Source organism: Lottia gigantea, assembly GCF_000327385.1.
Source record: "Lottia gigantea unplaced genomic scaffold LOTGIsca_73, whole genome shotgun sequence".
NCBI lineage: Eukaryota > Metazoa > Mollusca > Gastropoda > Lottiidae > Lottia > Lottia gigantea.
The window spans coordinates 1130815-1152167 of record NW_008710453.1 but is presented as its reverse complement, the minus strand read 5'-3'; the positions used below and the strand labels follow the sequence as shown (position 1 = coordinate 1152167).

Here is a 21353-nt window from a genome sequence, read left to right as displayed (position 1 = left end):
CGGTATTCCTGTCTGTATTTAAAGTTTCTTCCTTGAGCTTCAGTGCCTTTGTAAATTCAATGTTGATGAATCCACGGATTTTAAAATGACTGATCACTAAACAAAAGATTTCAAAGGTTTATATATTTATCGGGGCACTTGTAGCTTCTATCATTCCGATTTCCAGCCCGAAGCTTGTGGTTATCGTCAGTCCATAAAACTAGACATGAGTTTTAAAAGGACAGATTAGCCATTTTCAATGGTTGGTCTGGACCTTAAATAGAACTGAACGAATGTGGCATAATTCTTTCAAAAAGACCTCAAATAAGAAATTTTACTTTTGATTAATTACTTCCGGAAATGCCGCATCTATCCCTTTAAGTCAAAATCAGAAATATTTACAAGTATTTTATAAATGTTCCTAATATACATACTAAGGTCAGAAAATATCTTTTGATTCGTTGTATTATATAGAACCTGAAATATGTTGTTACTATTTCTATATCGCTCTACAAGTGATAAATTGAGCACTAATATACATTTGAAATATTTTGTTAAACAAATTAACTTAAATGTTTTATTTTCATTTAAATGCAATATAGTTTAAAATACTCGATCATGCTAGAAGGTCAACTACCACTGACGGCTTTTAACATTTATTTCCAACCAACTTAAAGATGAATATAAAATCCGATGAAAGCTAAATTAACTTAAACTGAGAGCCATCAGCTATGTAAGCAAATGATAAAATAAGTCAAGATAAAAATGATAATAACTCGAATCCGCTTAAGTCCGCTTGTCTTCTTTCATTTCAAATGATTCTTTGTGGTTTCCTTCTCGAGATCCACATCCTTCTGTCAAATAATATTTATCTTTTTGGTTTTTCCTAGAAGCAAAATATGACATTGTCTTATACAGTATCAAATTGATTTCTTCTTATGTTTATCAAGATATTTGAATAGATCTAGGTTATTTTTAAAGTTCATTTTATATTAGTTATAGGTATTATAGAAGATACTCTCCTATAGCAGCACTGGCCTAGGTCACAAGTAGAGACTATGGATTTCAATTCAAACAGAATATGTTTTACTGAAGATTATTCATGGATTACTACTGTAAGTGTTAAAGATGGGTTCCCTTATTTTTATTTATGAAAATGGAAATTCTAAAGACTTTGAAAAATACCAGTTTGTCTCACATGCCCATAATTAATTCATAAGTAGCTAAATTAGAAAAGTATTACCATGAGAGTGACCGATCAAGAAAGGTCAAAAAGTATTTTTTTGTTTATCCAGACTGTACTAACATGGACATTTGTGATTGGTTCAAATTCTTAATTGTATGCAATAAGAACATAATGATATGATTAAAAACACATGATAATTCACCAGAAAAACCAATTAATCAAATTGTTTGCTTAATTTGACACTAAAACATAAGGAAACCCATTTTTAAGAGAACCATTCGACAAATTTTTGATAAATTATACAAATGGTAACGGCAAAACAGTTCTACAAAATGGGCTGATGAAGGCGGGATCTATCATGCAGAAAGAAAATTTTGTTCTTTTTTGATATTTTAATGCGCTCAGATTATAATGTAGATGCCTATGCTTTTCCTCCATGTATTCTTATTGCCGTTAATAATTGTGAACGCGATGAATCAAAATTCGACTAGAGATCGAGCAAATATCTCACAAACTTCAAGCTAACTGCCTACTTTTCTTGTATCACGGAATGCAAATATTTGATTGGATTTTATGCAAATGGTTACAGCCAATCAGAGTCCTTGACGGATAGCTGTAAGCAATAATGTATACAATCTTACTGTCGATGGCTCTGATCAACTGTGATCGCAATGCATATCCTTGATTTGATTGTATGCAATAGAATACAGCTAATCAGAGTTCTTGACAGAAAGCCTGTAAACAGTAATACTGTTTGATTGGCTATGTTCGCTTGCGTTCAATCCAGTCAAATCTCTGCATTCCTTGATACAAGAAAGGTGGCCATTGCTTTCTGTAAAAGTATAAGACGAATTTCGTAATAGCATGATATTGTGAAGATGATATATCACCGATCCGTGTGCTTCCAAGCGTAATTCATAACAAATATTGTTACCTTCCAAATGATTTAGCATCATCAATGGTTTCCGGAAGATTTTTGTTGAGCGTCTCTGGTAGAAGCAAGGAAAGCAACCCTGCTGATAATGCTGCACAACCAAATACGATCAATGGTAGGGCTTTACCAATATCGCCTTTAAAATATGAACCCTAAAGAAAATAAAAAAGGACACAATAAAATGCATCTTGTAACAAAATCAATAGAGAAAAAATTCACAAATTTTTAACACAATAAACTTTTAAAAAATACATTCTATAAATATTGAAACATGACTTGAATAATAATCAATAAAATAGTATTGAAATATTTTAAACAAATTCAAAGAGCCAAAAAAGAAAAAAAAAGAACACAAATATAGGTTTTCATGTAGATTCTGAAGTTGTCCATGTTTCGTAATAATTTCAAGGTAGATTGAGACGAAATTTGACACATTATTCGATTTGTGTTACCTATTGCACGAAGAGATACTTGTTTGAATCAGTGTTTATACAAATATGTTACCCTGCACACACTGCTAAAGGTTTGGTCGACTAACTCGGCGAATTTCTTAAGGGTCATTCATTGCAGACTAAATTTGTATTGTGTTTCATGGATAATGATAGCTTAAATTGCACCATTCCAATATCTTCAATCAGACGTCTGTGGTTCCTGCAATTCCACTAAAATTGGTGTTTCATGACGTCACTAATTGCGAAGGCCTTAAGTGATACAAGACGTCGTCAAACACTATCTATGTTGCATTGTAGGAACCACGAACGTCTGACTGAAAATTGGAATGGTTCAAAGTGATGCTATTAGAGTCCCCGAAACCTCTTTACTATCTGTTTAAGTTATTGAATTAAAGTCAATAAAAAATAAATTGTATGTAGCATTTTAGATTAGAGCACCGAATGTCTCTATTTGCATTATTCTTATTTTTCGAAATTGAAAAATTAGCCGGATCCAAAATGTCCGGATTACAATCTACTTGCACACAGAAAGAACTTCAAAATCTCTTTCTGATCTATGTAAATCACAATTGCTGCCTTTGACATTGAGAATGTAATTGTTGTAGTTACCAAATCTGCAATATATGGACATATAATACCTCCAATACGGGCTGCCATAGAACTAGCTCCCATACCAGAGTTTCTTACTACAGTAGGGTATAGTTCAGCTGAGAATATATAAACGGATCCAAAAGCTGCAGAAACTCCAAATTTTCCTACCATAGATAGTGTGATTGTTATCCATTCATGAGCTGAAATTGAACATTATTTGCTGCTTAAACGACTTTTTGCGCATGTTTATTACAATTTAGTGAGTGGTTATATAGCTAACCTTTTACTTGGTGTGTTTCTTGATCACTCAAGCATTTTGGTCGATAAACCTTTTTTTGTGCACATTTTTATATAAGAACGTTCAACTTAACGATCAGCAGCCCTTGTTTACCAGTAATGCCATCCCGTCACTTGAACTATTTCTGTCCGCTGTATACGAATTTCGACGAAGGGTTCGGGGTGCCTTGTCGAAGGTAGAAGATTTAAAATTATCAAAAAATTGGCATCCATAAATTTCCGTAACATGTACGTGCCACTTGCGTAAACCACTTCTGAACCTTGTGCAAACTCTGCACAAATACTACGGACGTTGAATGTTAAGTTAGAATTCAATATCAAGTCGTGTGACACGCATTCCGACATCAATTGAGTGGCATTGACAATCGTGCGTGTGTCAGGGTGATATAAGAATCTGCAACGCGACCTTTCCTACAAGACTTCAAGGATCTTCCACTGTCGACTGCAAAGATGATAAAAAATTCAAAACATTTGATTCGATTACATTGTCCCATTCAAACAATTGTCTGGCTTGTTTCCTTCATTCGTTTATTTCTTTTATTGGTTATACTTACACTTATCTCCATATAAAACAGTAAATATGGTGCAGAGACAGGCCACGCCGCCTAATATCATACTTGAGCAATGAAACGCTTTACGTCCTATTCTGTCTAAGAGAAGTATGTTGGAAAAGTAGCCAAGGAACTCCACAAGACTTGCAACTGTGAAGTTCAGATATATATTACCGCCAAGGTTACCAACATTCAGGCCCAACCCATAATATATCATACTAACAACGGCCCTGTAACACATTACACATATTTAACACTGTTTATTTTAATAGAAAGTTGAGAAATATATAATACTACTGTATTATACGTTTCAGCTAGAATATCGGCTGAAGATAAATATTTGTAAGGCTATCAATGTCCCCGGTAATACAAACAGAGGGTAAAGAAATGCTGATCCTCAAAGGTCATGGCATGAATGAGGACATGGCTTTTCGTTTCCTGTCGAAATGGGTCGCATGGATAATTGGTTTTAAAGGGACAGATGCGCCATTTTTTTTACCAATCGTACCTTAGTCTCAGAAAAGAGAATTTTTTTTAAAGTTTTCACATTTGAGTCTTCAATCCATGTGTGTCCAGAATTATCCGCGTTTGAAGTTTAAAAAGACGAGTCAACTTTTCCTGAAACACTGCCATTTATAGAAAACACATCTATAGAAAAAGGAAATGAAATTCCCAGTCTGGGATATTTTTGCAGGAATTATGCGATTTTCGTACATTTCTAGCACTTCTGCAGACTATTTCATAATTATATTCAAGACTCAAATCAACCCCTAAAAATGGCGCAACTGTCCCTTTAAGAAAGATCACTTTAACATTTTAGAATTTAAGTCATATTCCCAAAATGAAATGAATCCTAAATGGTTTGCTCTGAGTTTTGTGGAATCTAGAATATATTTACCAGTTATAAAGAATGACCAGTGTTCTGATCAGTAGGACTGGTGAAGTTAACAATTCCCATACTGAAGATTTTGGTCCATTATCTAACGTATTTTCATCAAATAATTTGGTCGGTAGTTCCACTTTATTTACTCGAGCAGCTTCTCTCAGAATTTTCTCAGCTTTATCTGTCTTACCACGTGATAGTAACCATCTTGGTGATTCTGGTACAAACCTTTAAAAACAAAAACAAAACAGAAGAAATATTTTCTCTTAAGAACGATCGTTTTATATATTATACAACTTTGGAATGACTAATTTCTACTCCAAAGAATTGTATTTACCGGAACTCTTTACGATCTAGCAATTGGTCATGCCATTGAACTTTCCCCGATTAACCGTACCCATTTGTTGTTTGGTCGACAGGCATAATGAGGAACGATGGCCACATTTCAGTCGCTGACGAGATTAAAGTCCACAACCGGGAAAAGAATAATGCAACAAGATTGTCCACTTTAACAACATTGAAAGTATTGGATCGCTTTATGGTTGGATACGCCGATCGTTATTTTCTATCGATTTCAATGTTACAAACAAAATTAAGGAAGAGGTCTTATATTTCTAGTATATCTAAAGAGTGTCTAATTACATTAAGTATGAATTTTGCATAAACACAGGTTATGCATTACACCTATAAAACAATTGGTATTTTGTTTTGAACAAACACCAAATGCAGAGGTGTTACAAATAAATATTATACTATATATTATTGAGAGATAGATTATATATTATTGAGACAATTCTTACCAAATTATCCCAAGAAGAAAAGCTGTGGGAATAGCACATACTAATTGTAGATAAAACCAATCTCGTATAAGATAAGCAAGAAGGGCCAAAATAAACAGTCCGATACACCAGTACAGTTCTATGATAATTCCAGTAAATGTTCTTTTAAATGGTCCTACAAATTCCATACCTAAAATAACCAAGATTGTCATTTTCTTGAAGATATTATTTGATTCAGTTTAAATATAAGTGATGATCAGCATAGTTTTGGTACCACGATGAACGTTGAAGCAGAATTATTAAAGGTATCAAGTACCAGACAACAGCTGGAAGATGGGAGTTATTACCTGAAGTACGGTACATAACTTTCTTTGCATGAGTCACATTGGTATTGTAGACGAAATGTCAGAACAAAATCCCACCCAGAGCAGAGCAGTAAGACTAATTTTCGGCAAGTCACTTACGTTGCCTCCGATAAGATAAAAATAAATACTTACTTATTACAAAAGCTGCCATGAAAGTGTTGCCAAGACCAATCATAAATCGAAATGCAGCAAAAATTATAAAATTAGGCGCAAAAGCTGTACCAAACGCACCAATAATGTTGATAAATAGTGACAGTACAAGAGTAATCTTTCGACCAAATCTTAGAAAAGATAAAACAGAAAAGATAGAACACAGAGTATACGGTTATTATCCAGTAAAAACAGGAAGTCATTGGCGAAGCCAATTTCTAACCTAGTTGCCCGAAAAAATTGTATTCGGGGCTGCACACTCGCCCACCTCTCCTTTTGGCTCCGCCAATGACTTCGTGTTTTTACTGGATAGTAACCATATACTTTGTGTTCTACGCGCTGTACACGACCATTTGGCAAAGATCGAATAATGCCTTTGTTCTTGTTAAATTTCCTCCATTGTATCATTGTGTCCTTCATGTCAACTCCAACGAAGCAGAAAAACATTTGATATTTCATTTGACATGTCTACAGAAAGTGCAAACTCTGGTTTATATCATCAAGGAACGTTTCAAGGGAATCTTACACATCTGATATGATACCACAGCCAATGGAACCAATTAATCTACCAGCAAATACTGCCATATTACCATGTGATCTATAGCTCTCGTATTCACATACCAAATTTTGCTGAAAAATACCGTCTCATAATGGTAATTGCTTAAAGGTGAAGTCTGATTGATTTTTCTTATTAGGTTGGGAAAGTTAACGAAAACTACAGACCGAAATATAGAAATATGTTTAGCTTACCTTACCTGAAAATAATTATGAGAACGCAAAAAAGTGTTTATAATGTTTACGTAAACCTTTTTAAAATCGTTCTGTTTTTTGGCTGGTGTTGGACAATTAATGTATAGATTGAACGCCAAATATATGTCTCCTATATACCCAATACATTTATCTAAAGCTTACTTCTGTAATGAACGTATTTCGAAAGGTGGATGTATCATAAATCCAGTCATCAAAGTCAACTTTGCTAGTATTTGTAAAGACAGGGGAATCTGGCTTTAAATTGGTTAAATTCACGTCATATCTCTCACATTGTGACCATTTACCATTATCTTCTGGTATTGAATGGTTGACATAGAAGAGAGTTTTATCCTCTAACGGTTTGAATACTGTATCATTGTATTCTGTTGGTAAGCGGCATCTATAATGCAAAGATTGGTAATAAAAATGAATGGGACGGTTTTTATATGCGTACATTAGACCCTCGTAGCTTGTATTTCCCGTTTTACGCCTTTGGTAGCAGATTACTGAAAAGTATGTCCAGATGGTGACGCAAATACCATTTGATTTGAATGAAGACGAGAATATCGTATTTGACTAATGTGGCATTTTCAATAGTGATGTCATAACCTGCTCAAGTTTTTCCACCACGTTGAAGGGAAATCAGAATTATGTAAATAATTTTTAAGTCTCCTCGATTCTCATGCAAAAGACAGAAAAAATCCGGAAAGAAAATTTCTGCTCTGAAATCACAATAAATATGCAAATTAAATTAATTTTCAATTTTAACCAAGGATATTTAACATCCCAAATACAATGTCAGCATTGTTCAAAATTAGAAATATAAAAACAAATGTTTACTCGTATTTTTATGTATAGTTAAACATGACATAGACTTTCTCTTCATTTATTATTCATAACATCAAGTTCGTTGTGTTTATATGTTCAGATTTATAACAAAAAGATTTAAAAATCTAATAAACCTCATTTTATACCTTAGTAGGCAAATCTATAATCAAATTTCTTAATACATTAATATCCCTCAGTACATAGCATCTTATATCTCATAAATTCTTCAGTACATAATATCCTATAACTTGTAGATTTCTCGTTATACAGCGTCCCATAACTTATATACTTCTATAATCAGAATATCGCGTTCCACGTCTTTTAAAACCCAAAAATACCTCAGCACATAGCATTCCATAACTTATAGACTTCTAGGTAAAAAAACGCCCCACACCTTTTTAACACCTCGCAACATAGCATCTAATATAATAAATCATAATTATTTCAAAAATAGCACCCAATATGTAATTAATTTCTCAATGCATAGCACTTAAAATTTTATAATTATCTGATAAACTCTTCAATTTATATAGCATATTTTATAAATGTATAGCTAATGCTGTTTATAGCAACCCGTATCTTATAAACACATCAGATGTATACATTACATCCAATGTTTTATAAACTTCTCAGTACGTAACATCCCATATCTTATAAACTCATCAGTACATAACATCTCATATCTTATAAGCTCATCAGTACATAACATCTAATATCTTATAAGCTCATCAGTACATAACATCTCATATCTTATAAACTCATCAGTATATAACATCTAATATCTTATAAGCTCATCAGTACATAACATCTCATATCTTATAAACTTCTCAGTACATAACATCTCATATCTTATAAGCTCATCAGTACATAACATCTAATATCTTATAAGCTCATCAGTACATAACATCTAATATCTTATAAGCTCATCAGTACATAACATCTAATATCTTATAAGCTCATCAGTACATAACATCTCATATCTTGTAAACTCATCAGTACATAACATCTAATATCTTATAAGCTCATCAGTACATAACATCTAATATCTTATAAGCTCATCAGTACATAACATCTCATATCTTATAAACTCATCAGTACTCATCAGTACATAACATCTCATATCTTATAAACTTCTCAGTACATAACATCTAATATCTTATAAGCTCATCAGTACATAACATCTAATATCTTATAAGCTCATCAGTACATAACATCTCATATCTTATAAGCTCATCAGTACATAACATCTCATATCTTATAAACTTCTCAGTACATAAAATCTAATATCTTATAAGCTCATCAGTACATAACATCTAATATCTTATAAACTTCTCAGTACATATCATCTAATATCTTATAAGCTCATCAGTACATAACATCTAATATCTTATAAGCTCATCAGTACATAACATCTCATATCTTATAAACTCATCAGTACATAACATCTAATATCTTATAAGCTCATCAGTACATAACATCTAATATCTTATAAGCTCATCAGTACATAACATCTAATATCTTATAAACTCATCAGTACATAACATCTCATATCTTATAAACTCATCAGTACATAACATCTCATATCTTATAAACTCATCAGTACATAACATCTCATATCTTATAAACTCATCAGTACATAACATCTCATATCTTATAAGCTCATCAGTACATAACATCTCATATCTTATAAACTCATCAGTACATAACATCTCATATCTTATAAACTCATCAGTACATAACATCTAATATCTTATAAGCTCATCAGTACATAACATCTAATATCTTATAAGCTCATCAGTACATAACATCTCATATCTGATAAGCTCATCAGTACATAACATCCCATATCTTATAAACTCATCAGTACATAACATCTCTTATCTTATAAACTCATCAGTACATAACATCTCATATCTTATAAACTCATCAGTACATAACATCTCATATCTTATAAACTCATCAGTACATAACATCTCATATCTGATAAGCTCATCAGTACATAACATCCCATATCGTATAAACTCCTCGGTACATAACATCTCATATCTTATAAACTCATCAGTACATTACATTATCATATAAACTCTTATAAAGTCTTAAAAACTCACCAGTACATAACATGCCATATATTAAAAACTCCCCAGTACATAAAATCTCATATCTTATAAACTCATCAGTTCATAACATCTCATATCTTAAAAACTCATCAGTACATAATATACCATTATCTTAATAGCTCATCGGTACATAACATCTCATATCTTAAAAACTCATCAGTACCCAATATACCATTATCTTAATAGCTCATCGGTACATAACATCTCATATCTTAATAACTCATCAGTACATAGCACACCATACCTTATAAACTCATGAACATCTGCTGTCAGTAGACTCAGAAGACGTATCAGTTCAGAATGATGCAAAATATATTTTTTTGGGTTCGAAATTATAGTCTTACCTGTGGTCGGGTATTGTTAAAATGAATACTGTAGTCAGAATTATCATTCCATTTGAAATAGCTGGTGTGCATACTATGTAATATAACTTCTTTTGGTAAGTTCCAAAATCTCCTAGTATGCCTATTATCTCGTCGAATTTCATCTCTGCTAATTTCAAAAATCACCCAAGTTTCGGTGATGATGTAAATATCTAGGTGTGTCAAATGTCTTTAAAAATATACAGATATATACTATGGTATATACTATAACCCTCTTGTAGGTCAATTTTTATACAGTTTTCGAGATAAACGTAACATGAAGACAGTTAATAAATAAAAGTAAGTTTATAAGTAACGACCGTGCATTATTGTCGTATATCATATATTAGGGTTCTATTTCATTTTTTTGGAGGTGGTAAGGGAGTGCTCTATTTGTATAAGCCTGCTGTCCACATTTACAGATCAGTTTATCTCAAATTCAACTATTGAAAATAGCAGTTACATTACAATAGAGCGTTTCATACCGAAAAAAAAACAAGTTTTACGTACTCCCATGCTAATAGGATCTGTAAAACGTTTTTTTGTGTATCAGGGAAACTGATAACATCGGTTTTCGCCATTACAATTTTCAGACATCTATGTTCTTGCAAGCCCACTAATGCTAAGCCAGTTATGGCGTCACACTTCTTTTTTAATCTTAAGTTTTAAATTCATCAGTATCATTTACTTTTGTGACGACATTAAAATCTGCTTTTTCCCTAGAATTGATTTCTTATATCAAAAGCATAATCAAGTTATATTGATGTGATTTACTTCTTTTGTTTATAAGTATATCAATAATGGACAAGTCTGTGGAAATTTCTCAGGTCAGGAAACACCTTTTTTGTTTTAATAATGCGGATGTTTTTATATTGTTTGAACATTAAGATCTTGAGGTTTAAAAATATTTCCGAAGGAAAGTAACCACTTGAATATCTAAAGTTCGATTAACTGTTCCAATGGACGCCTTTGTTTGATGAAGATTGGTACAGTTGAGGTTTTCTTTTTAAATAAAGGAATGTACCGCTGTATGCTAGGCCTAGTTTCTGTCAAATCGGATCATTGAGGATCATTGAGCGTGTTAAAGTAACATTATATGTTTTCAAGACAAAATTTCTTGTCGAAATTGATTTATTAGAATTATTATAAAAAATCAATGTTTCTAAATTACATATTGGATTTATCATTCATACTGTAAAAATTAACAAGAAAACAAGGTCGTATGTAACATGTTCTATGTTATTTTCTATATTGTTTTGCTATACATCTCCAATGATAGATGAGTCAGACGTTCGTGTTGGTCTATGCATGATAATTCTACTTAGCAAGTGATCTTGCTTCAATTAATTATGCAATCAAAATTTTATGGTGAATTTTAACTATCGACCACGAACAAAAGCATTTTAATTCCTTTCTTACTACGGATATAAATTCTACTGCGGCTTGCTCTTGGTACTAATCGGATAAAAGATTAAATTGGATTCTTGCCATCAAAATGGTCGTAATCATCGTTTTGTTCATCACTTTCTGGAATGAAATCACATCTCTGAGAACATCCGGTTATACTCAAACATTAGTCATCAAAGACAAATGTTTCAATCTACATTTTAAAATGATACCGTATGTTAAATCTCAAATGCGCTGTTCTGCATTTTGTTCTCGGGATTCTCGCTGTAAACGTTTCATGCATTGTGGTTCCTCAGCTTCTTCAGCAAATTCTTGCTTCTTTTTTGAAAATGGGAATGATTGTGTCGTAAACGAAGGGACTGGAACAGACTGTAAATGTTTTGTACAAGTAAGCACATTAATATTGAAAATTTTTCTTAAAGGGAATGTAAAGAGGTGTTCTAAATTGTTTATGTGTATCAGGGACATCAATTAGCATCATTCTCTGCAATTCCACTAAAAAAATATCTTTCCCGGGTTATCAAACCCGTTTACAGCTAGATCATCTTACATAGTGAAAGTATGACCTATGCCCCCCCCGCTCGGCCATCTACAATATTGCTTCCTAGAAAGGCTACTGCTGACCCCCTGAACACGGTTATGCTCTCGGATAGTTGATGCAGATTACGAGTATGGTGTTCTGAAGCCACCTATTTATTTCTATTATAATTGAAATAAAGAAACAGGACCTAAAACATGTTGTTACATGTTTCAGGTTCTGTTTTAATATTTATGTATTGCTCTACAATTGATGTTTATAGCAGTATTTCTGACAGTGAAAATATTAGTTATTTTATTAATAATTGTATCACTATTTTTCAGATGTACTCTAACTGTGAAAGCGGCCAATGTGAATGTCCTGCAGGAAAGTATGGAGTTAAATGTCAAGAGGCTATCAAAGGTGAATGTTTTTTTTTAATTTTGCAATTTTGTAAATTTGTCTAGAACGTCATTGAGATTCCCATAGGATGTAAGCATCTTGACTTTCAGATCATTATCAAAGTTACACTTTACGTGAATATACAAATTGATGTGGTTTTCTGTTAATTAGACAGGTGCGAATAGACGAAATTCGGAACTCGTGCAGTGAGAGATTATCGATTTAGTTATTTTAATGTTGCATGTTTATATCCATGCTTTCTACCAATTGTTCCCAAATTCTGTTTAAACTAAGCAATATAAATAAAGAGTTATATAAGGCGAATGAGTTATAAATTCTTGTAAGGGGAGATACCATATATAATTATGTTATTGTGGTCTGGTGGTATAATGGTTGCGAATCCTCTTTCTGGACTTGCAGGAACCACAGTCATCGACCGAAGAATTGGAATGTTCCAAATAGAATAGTCCCCGATACACATAAAAAGGCTAGAAAACCAATTTACAGTTCGATGGACATTGTTATCAGTTTGTTGCAGATATGGTATTTGTAACTATGGCTTTAAAGACGCTTGCTTTCATTCATATTTTTCAGATTGTAGCGACTCGTCTGTACTGTCTTTGTCTGGCAGCGGTTTAGCCTACATCAAACCAACAACATATCCACAGCCATTTGAAGTTCAATGTGATTTTTCTTCTAGTTTAACGTTTTTCCACCATCGAAAGTCGTCTTGCACTCACCTGAATTTCAACAGATCTTATTCCGAATATGTGAAAGGTTTTGGAAACTGTCGTGTTGACTATTGGCTGGGGTTGGAAAAAATCTACGCCATTTTAGAAAATGAGCCAAATTCAAGATTGGATGTAGGGTGGTTTGATGCGAACGGTAATTTTCAAAATTCAGCATACAAAGATTTCAAACTAGGAAATGCCACCACGGACTATGTTTTCTATTCTTCGAGATTTTGGTATGGAGATACCGATGACGCTCTACTATCTCCACCAAGTATTGGTGATCGACCTTTCTCGACGTATGATAATGACCATACAGGTGGCCACAACTGTCCAATAAACTTCGGTGGCGGATGGTGGTATGCTGAAGATGCAAGATGTACCAATGCCAACTTGAATGGGATATTTGATGCTTCTCCTAATGGTATAACATGGCTTAACAATTCTAATTGGAGCCCGTTATCTGATTTCTTTATGCGAATCGGGCCACCTTAAGACTTTTATATCAAAAATGTTTGAGTGTCATCGTAAAGTAATAAACACTTACTTTCTTTTCACAAGAGTAACAAATTGGGTTTTAAAAATTCTTGTCCTAATTCTTGACCCAATTGGGTCGAAAGGCTTAATGAGACGGGATTTTTATTTCAGGTGACACAATTTTCTCGGTTAGGTCAGATGTATATAAAAGTTATAAATAAGTAGATGAATATCATCATTAAATATTACGGACTAAATATGATTTAAGGAGTTATGTTGTCATGTTGTCATGTTGTATATGGTGTCACACGACATTCGGGTCAAATTTGTCCACAATACTACACACTCCCTTTGTTTAAAGGGATTGAAGGTTTTCTAAAAGTAAGTTTGATAACATCAATTTGCACGTCTGTGGTTCCTGCTATTACAATAAAACTAATTGTTTTATGACGTCACTATAATCGCAGCGAGTCACACGTGATAAAGCATGTTTTGCGATTGCTGACACCATCTAACACTTAGTTTTAGTGGAATTGTATGAATCACAGACGTTCAAAATGGTGCTATCAGTGTCCCAGATACACATACAAAATTAAAAACCTCTTTACAATCCCTTTAAATTAGGACATTTGGAATCTCTGGAATTACTGAATTTTCAATATGGTTCATTCTTCAGTGACAATGAAAAATTCCGTTCAAATCCATCCAAAATACAATGCCCCCTTGAAGGTTTACCAGCTTAAAATCTATCTTATGAAGAACAACTCATTTTTTTTAAATGAAACGAAACATAAATTTAATTTTTGTATTTGAAAAATTCACAACATCCATATCCTTCTTGTTTCAATAGTTTCATCTCTTTCTATGAAAATCAATAATCAAAAATATTAGTGATATCAATTTTTGCGCCATATTTTACTTCCGGTTGATCGTCTGGGATTTTACACTGACTCTCTTTTTTAAAAAATCCTTTTGATTTGGAACATTCAATATTTTCTTGAATTGTAAGAAAGTTTTGATAAGAATTAGTCTATGTAGCCAACCCATTCAAATGCAAAGTAATCAAACCCAATGTTGACAGAACAACTCTTCAGCAATATTCGGTTAGTAAGAAAGGCTTTTAGTGTGAAAGAAGAATAGAAAATCTGCGCATTAAAAATCGATTAAAATTTCAGCATCATACAATTTACCCCTAAGCTAAATGAATTTTTAAAAATAGTTGTTTACTGAAGAGTTGTTATGGAACCAAAACTTATCTCATTGAGTTTTCTTTCAAATATGCTTTATGTTATAATCATGGCCATGCCCCACTGATAAGGTGCTGGTCCGGCTTTACCCTCGCCAAATTTTTATCATTTTACATAGTGAAAGAATGGGGCCAAGCCCCCTGGAAAATTTTTTGACGGCTGCTCGTCTCCCCTCACCTGATGTTTCCAGGCCGAGTTGATAGCAATGACTCATGAATCGCCCTGCGATCTAGATGTACTCTTTGAATCTTAAGATCTTAACCGGCTGTATTTGTTTTATCTATCCATACTACAATAAATCACAAAAAAAAAATTTACGAACTGAATTATCTTTACTTCGACATAGATGTTGAGTGACATCTCAAAAACTCAAAAAACCTTCATATTCAATTTGTCCGATTTAAACTTTTTCGATTTCGATACCTTATCACACACCAAGATCCGTTAAATGAATGGAAAACGACACATTCTATCGTGTGAACCAACAGATTGCGTTTTAAAAAAAGTCAAGGGCAATAACTCCAACAACATTGATCTCAAAATCGTCAGAATCGAACTCGTGTAAGATCTATCAATTCTATTGATCACACCAAGATACATCATAATTGTTTAAAGACTCCAATTTCTATTTCTTTCATTTAAGTGCTTTTGAGACTTTTAAACTTAACAACCTTAATATCAACAAAAGAGCTTATCAAGAATTGATCTGGCGACATTGTTGTTCGCAGCAATGCTTCATCAAATCTTACAGCCAATTTGTGAGATTTTCGGAGGGTAACGTTTAATTAGCGTCTTTCAATTAAATGAAAAACGAACAAACACTCTAATTACAAACATTACATACAGTTCAATTTTAATTATAAGATACCCTTTGGGTTTATACATATTTTATACCAAGTCTAATAAAATTTGAATGAAAACTGAAAGAGATAATATAGCATTTTAGTATTCGATGTCATGGGAGACAACTGTGTTTTGAATTTCAGTCGCAACAGCTAACTTTTTCATTTCCCGATCATATCTTTAAGCTATCATGCTTTAATTACACTAAAATAAAAAAAATTGTTTTTTTAAAATAAGACCGCTTGTCCGCCAATTTACTACCAGCAGTCGCCGTATTCGTTGTACAAATATGGCCGTCTCCCACCCAATATAAAAGACACGCCCATCAGGCACTTGATATTAGACCTAGGACTGTCAACATCGATAATCACAACTTATTGTGAATCCAATTAACCTTGAAATTAGCCAACCTTGTCTTTAAAAACAATAAAAATGAAGACAGAGGTAAGAAAATGCACAATTCCACTTTCCTTCTAGTAGTATATGTGTTTTCTGATATAGCGCATCCAGTTTGATCCGGTTTTTAAGATGTCAGGTATATGTCTTTTCGGATATGACGCATTTCACTTCTGCGCAGCTTTTTCAATATCCGAAAAGACACAACTGTTAAAATGTATTATAACAGACTTCCCCAAACTGTTAAAAAATGTATTATAACAGACTTCCCAAACTGTTAAAAAAATATATCATAACAGATTCCTCCAAACTGTTTTATAAATTACCCAAAACCACAGACAAGAATCACTAATAATAATACAGTATAAAATAACCGCATTAAAAATGTCTTTAATTTTAAAACACGAAAAATAAAAATTCGAAGGAGACGGTTTCTTCTCTGCGCTAACATCTCTCATCCCCAAAGTGGCCAATTTTGTCTCAAACAACAAATCCCTCATTTCCTCAGAAGCGCAAGCTCTTGGATCTGTGGCAAAAGCAGGAGTAAATATTAGCGATGCAGTGAAAAAATCTGACGAACTTAAAGAACTGCAGCTAATAAGAGAACTAAGAAACAAGAGACTAGAACGACAAGCCCTAGAAAAACAAGGAAAAGGGTTTAAAATCATTGGATAAAAAAGGCATCCAATCTTTCAATTGTATGATCCGATTCAATATTCGTTCAACAAGAAGAAAGAGGATTACGTAATCATCTCACCATCGGTAGGAACAAAGACCCAAATAAACGACGGAGGAAGAGTTACCTTTGAAATTAATTCGTTATCCAATTGGTTGCTGCTTTCCCATGCCCATTTCCGATGCGATTTCAAAATCAAAGACGCCGCCCAGAATCGAATTCCACAAACCAACACGACTTTAGAAAACAACTTCTTTCCGTCTTTATTCAGCGAAATGGTTTTGGAAGCTGGTTCAAATCCGATAGAGACCATAAAACACCCCGGCGAGTTTGACACAATGTTGAAAACGGTTCTGTATCCCAAAAACTACGATTCAGTTTCGGGATGGATTCCCGATGTCGGTGACGGAGAAGTTTTAAAAGAACCGGTCAGAACTGTAGCAAATGACGCAGACCTTGCTAGGATAAGGGTAGTTGCTAGAAACACACTGGAAAGAGTGACTCGCGGAGTAAATCACGGATTTGAAAAACGAGCGCTTCAATACAACAATGTTGTCGAGAACAACAGATGGGGTAATTACGTAAATTGGAAGTTGTATCCTTTATTTGGTCTCTTGGAACACAGAAAGGTTTCCTTAGGTTTACCGTATAAAATTCATTTGCAAAGAGAAATCAACGACAACAAGATATTCTTTGGTGAAAACAACTCTGACGCAAAATTGGAAATAACGAATATCCAACTTTACATACCGTTAATCACTCCTTTCGTAGAAGTGGAAACGAGAATATTCAACTCTTTAACCAAAGACATCGAAATTGCTTTTCTTCGTTGTAACACGGTAGGTAGCATGACTTTAACGGGAGAATCCACCATGTGGCCAATCACCAACACCGTCAAACCAGCGAGATATCTAATGATCGGTTTCAAAAACTTGCCAGATTCTCAGACAAACAACAACAACATTTTCAGAGTGGCATTGAACCATACTCAAGATCCCGTCAGATTGAACCACGATAATTATCCCAATCAACCTTTGACAATTGATCCTTCCAAAAAAGATTACAACGAATTGTACAGAAACTATAAAAACATGTGCGAATTGTTTGGAAATACGCCTCAGTTTGAATACACAGATTTTTCAATCAATCATCCAATCTTTTGTTTCGATCTGTCAGCTCATCAAGAAGATCTTCTCAAAACAGGAGTAAACATAAATATTCACATCGATAAAACACAAGGAAATGTAACCGGCTACTGTTTATTGCTGGAAGAAGCAAAACATTTGATTAAAATATCAGGTAGAAGAATGATAAGAATTGAATAAAAAAACACCCTTTAAAAATGAAACCAGAAACTTTAGTTATGAAAATAATAGAAGCTATGGAAACGAATTCGCCGTCTCTAATAACTTACAACGGTAAAAAAGTGCATATAACCCAAAAGATTATCGATAAATACAAACATTGCAAAGTCAGAGACGATATAGACTTGGAAAGAATTGATGAGAATTTAACTAAAAAAGGTGGATTTTTACCTTTCTTACCTTTAATCTTTGCTGGTTTAGCTGCAGCTGGTGCAACTGCTGGTGGAGCTGCTGGGATAGCCAAAGCTGTCAACGATAAGAAAGCTGAAGCCGCTGCAAACGCCGAAGCACGTAGACACAATTTGGCAATGGAAAGAGAAGCACGAGGAGGTTCGGGAGTAGGAGATATATTAGGGACGGTTAAAGAATTCGGACAAAGATTTGGCGAAGAAACCAAGAAAACCGTTAAAGAGGGATTAAGCAAGTTAATAGATAGAATCGACACTGGAGAAATGAAGGTCAAACACAAGGGCAACGCCATATTTTTTAAAAACATACGTTCGGGCGAGGGAATCTTCCTTTAAAGTATAAAGGCAACGGGGTGATTTTTGATACGAAAATGTAATAAATAAAAATGGGCAAGAAATTCAAACATTCGGTCATATTTCCTAGTAACCCAATGCTCATGTGCATTTGCGGTAGTTCAGGTTCTGGGAAAACTCATCTCACTTTTAACATGTTGACAACACCAAACCTTTTAGATTTCGATTCTCTGTATATCTACACAACAACACCAGAGCAATCGTATTATCAATTCCTCAAAGCTTTAGAATATTTACCAAAGAAAGACGTTCAAGACATATTTCAATATTACGAGGAAAACGAAGAAGAAGTGGAAATAAAAGATATCATAGAAAACTTCATTAAATCAAAGAATCCATCTTTCAATCCAACGGATATAAAAGTTTTTCTTACGAAAAATGTTAATGATCTAGACTTGTTGAACAAGAATTCTTCACCAAAGGAAGACATCACAACTGTCACTGCATATACCAATCCCAATCTTTTTACGGGATGGATTCTATGTTCATTAGAAAAAATGCAAATTGTTTTTTATTATTTGAATTAAATGATAAAGATTTATCTCAAATCATTCAGTCTATAAATCACGGAATGGATAGAGATACATTTTAAAAAGGTTTGTAAAGCTCGATGGAGAAACCCAGATGATCATGGATATGTATTTGTAAATACTAGAAAACCTGCGGGAGAAAGAGTTATGATCGATATATGTTAATTTTATTTTTTTAAAAATGACGGATTGGAATAATTTTTTAAAAAGAAATAGAGAATATATCAAAGCTAAGAATAAAATAAAGACCCAAGTTGAAAATAACAGATTACAACAACTCGGATTAACGGAAAATCTACAGACTCTATTTCAACCCATATTAAAAAGTCAAGAAGATATTAAAAAGAGACTCGCTATAGAACCCACGCCTCGTATAGAACCCAAACCGATTGAATATAATGGTATTATAATTAGGACATTAAATGATATAAAACGTCTTTTTTCAAACCCTGACCCTTATTTACTAAAGATTTCACCAATCATTGATGATGAGGGTTTGTTGTTTAATGGTTTTAGAATAAGATTTAGCGGAAATTCACCACAATTCAAAATCGGCACAAAAGACTTTATATTTACATTAACGTTAATAGATTTAATGAATGGCGAGGATGTTGAAATTGCCGATTACAAGGATTTAGTAGCATACTCAAAATTTCTACATGCGATCAGAAAGTCAGGACCCGAAACAAGAAGATTGAAAGAAGTTGATTTATATATAACAAAAGTTATTGAGCAAGAGGAGGTAGATGATTATGCAGAAGATTATCCACCAATCATACAAGAAATAGATATGATATGGTGGCATCTGGACAAGGTATAACGTTTTTATCCGACAACAATAAAGAATTGCTTAATAGATTAGAAATAATATTAGCGGCCATGAAGGAAGGTCATCGATCGGACAGACAATACAACGAAGTCAATGGCATATTAAAACGACTTTTGGAGAAAAAAATCATCACTAAAAAAGACTATAAAAACGTCATTAAAAATGTCCAATAAAGAACAATTGTTCGTTATCACCTCGAATAAATCAGACATCAAATTGTCTCTAGACTACGAGTATGAACTCGATCGCAATAAACAGTACGAACTGGGATTAAAGTATTTCTCCGTTTACAATTCCATTAGAAACATCAACGAAAAAAACAATCAACTAAAAATATCGACGGATAACGGAGTTACGTTCAAAACCATAAGCTTACTAGCGGGAAGCTACGAATACGTAGCCATCAACGATTACCTATCCGAATACGCAGGAAGCGTGAACGGCAAAAACAATATCGAATTCGAAGGTAATTTGAATCTGAACAAATTAAAACTGATCTTGAGAAATAACAGTCAAGTCGATTTCAACGTAGAAAATTCGTTGAATGCGTTACTAGGGTTCGATAAACGAATATACGCGCAATCGCCATTGGCGCCGCACAAGGCCAACATCGAGAACGACATCGACGTGATCAACATTCACTGTAATTTGATCAACGGTGGATTTTTCAACAAGCACAAACGCCAAATCATATACAGCATACCGACTTTTACGGTGCCGATCGGATACAGAATTATAGAGAAACCGTTTCAAACGACCTATTTACCAGTCAATTCTTTCATGATCAAAGATATAGATCTGGAAATCAAAGACGGTAAAAACAGGTTCATAGACTTTGGCAACGAAGAAATTGTCATTCAACTTCATTTAAAACAATCTTCATTTTCTTCTTGAATAGTAAGATAACCGAAATCATCAAATTCATAGTTTTCATCAAAACTATACTTATCTTTGTCGTTGTAAGGATACACAATTCCTTCACTGTTTGGTGGTTTTCTTTTAACATTATTCAAATAACTTCTAAAAACATTAGTTTGTTTATCATTTGGAATAACAATCCATTGGTGAAACTTTTTTCCCATGGTTTATTAAATTCGTTCGACACATCATGTCCGCTTGCTAACTGAACGTAATCTTCTACACTTATCTTATCATTAGAATAACCTTT

The 21353-nt window shown here is 33.5% G+C and overlaps 3 protein-coding genes across 3 annotated transcripts; 2 read left to right on the top strand and 1 right to left on the bottom strand.

The window, feature by feature from the left end:
- Positions 1-2095: 2095 nt before the first annotated feature.
- On the bottom strand, positions 2096-10349 carry LOTGIDRAFT_131176 (hypothetical protein; the record flags this gene model as incomplete). Its single annotated transcript, XM_009066148.1, has 9 exons — positions 2096-2251; positions 3161-3342; positions 3994-4220; positions 4889-5101; positions 5674-5842; positions 6150-6298; positions 6694-6797; positions 7080-7317; positions 10207-10349. The coding sequence occupies 9 exons, from the start codon at positions 10347-10349 to the stop codon at positions 2096-2098; spliced, it is 1581 nt and encodes a 526-aa protein (XP_009064396.1).
- Positions 10350-13290: 2941 nt separating this feature from the next.
- Positions 13291-13776, top strand: LOTGIDRAFT_131239 (hypothetical protein; the record flags this gene model as incomplete). The annotated part of the gene is made up of 1 exon (XM_009066147.1): positions 13291-13776. A coding segment is annotated over one exon (486 nt), but the record flags the coding sequence as incomplete, so codon positions are not given.
- A 3419-nt stretch (positions 13777-17195) lies between these two features.
- Positions 17196-18808, top strand: LOTGIDRAFT_168274 (hypothetical protein; the record flags this gene model as incomplete). Its single annotated transcript, XM_009066146.1, has 2 exons — positions 17196-18219; positions 18273-18808. The coding sequence occupies 2 exons, from the start codon at positions 17196-17198 to the stop codon at positions 18806-18808; spliced, it is 1560 nt and encodes a 519-aa protein (XP_009064394.1).
- Positions 18809-21353: the final 2545 nt, after the last annotated feature.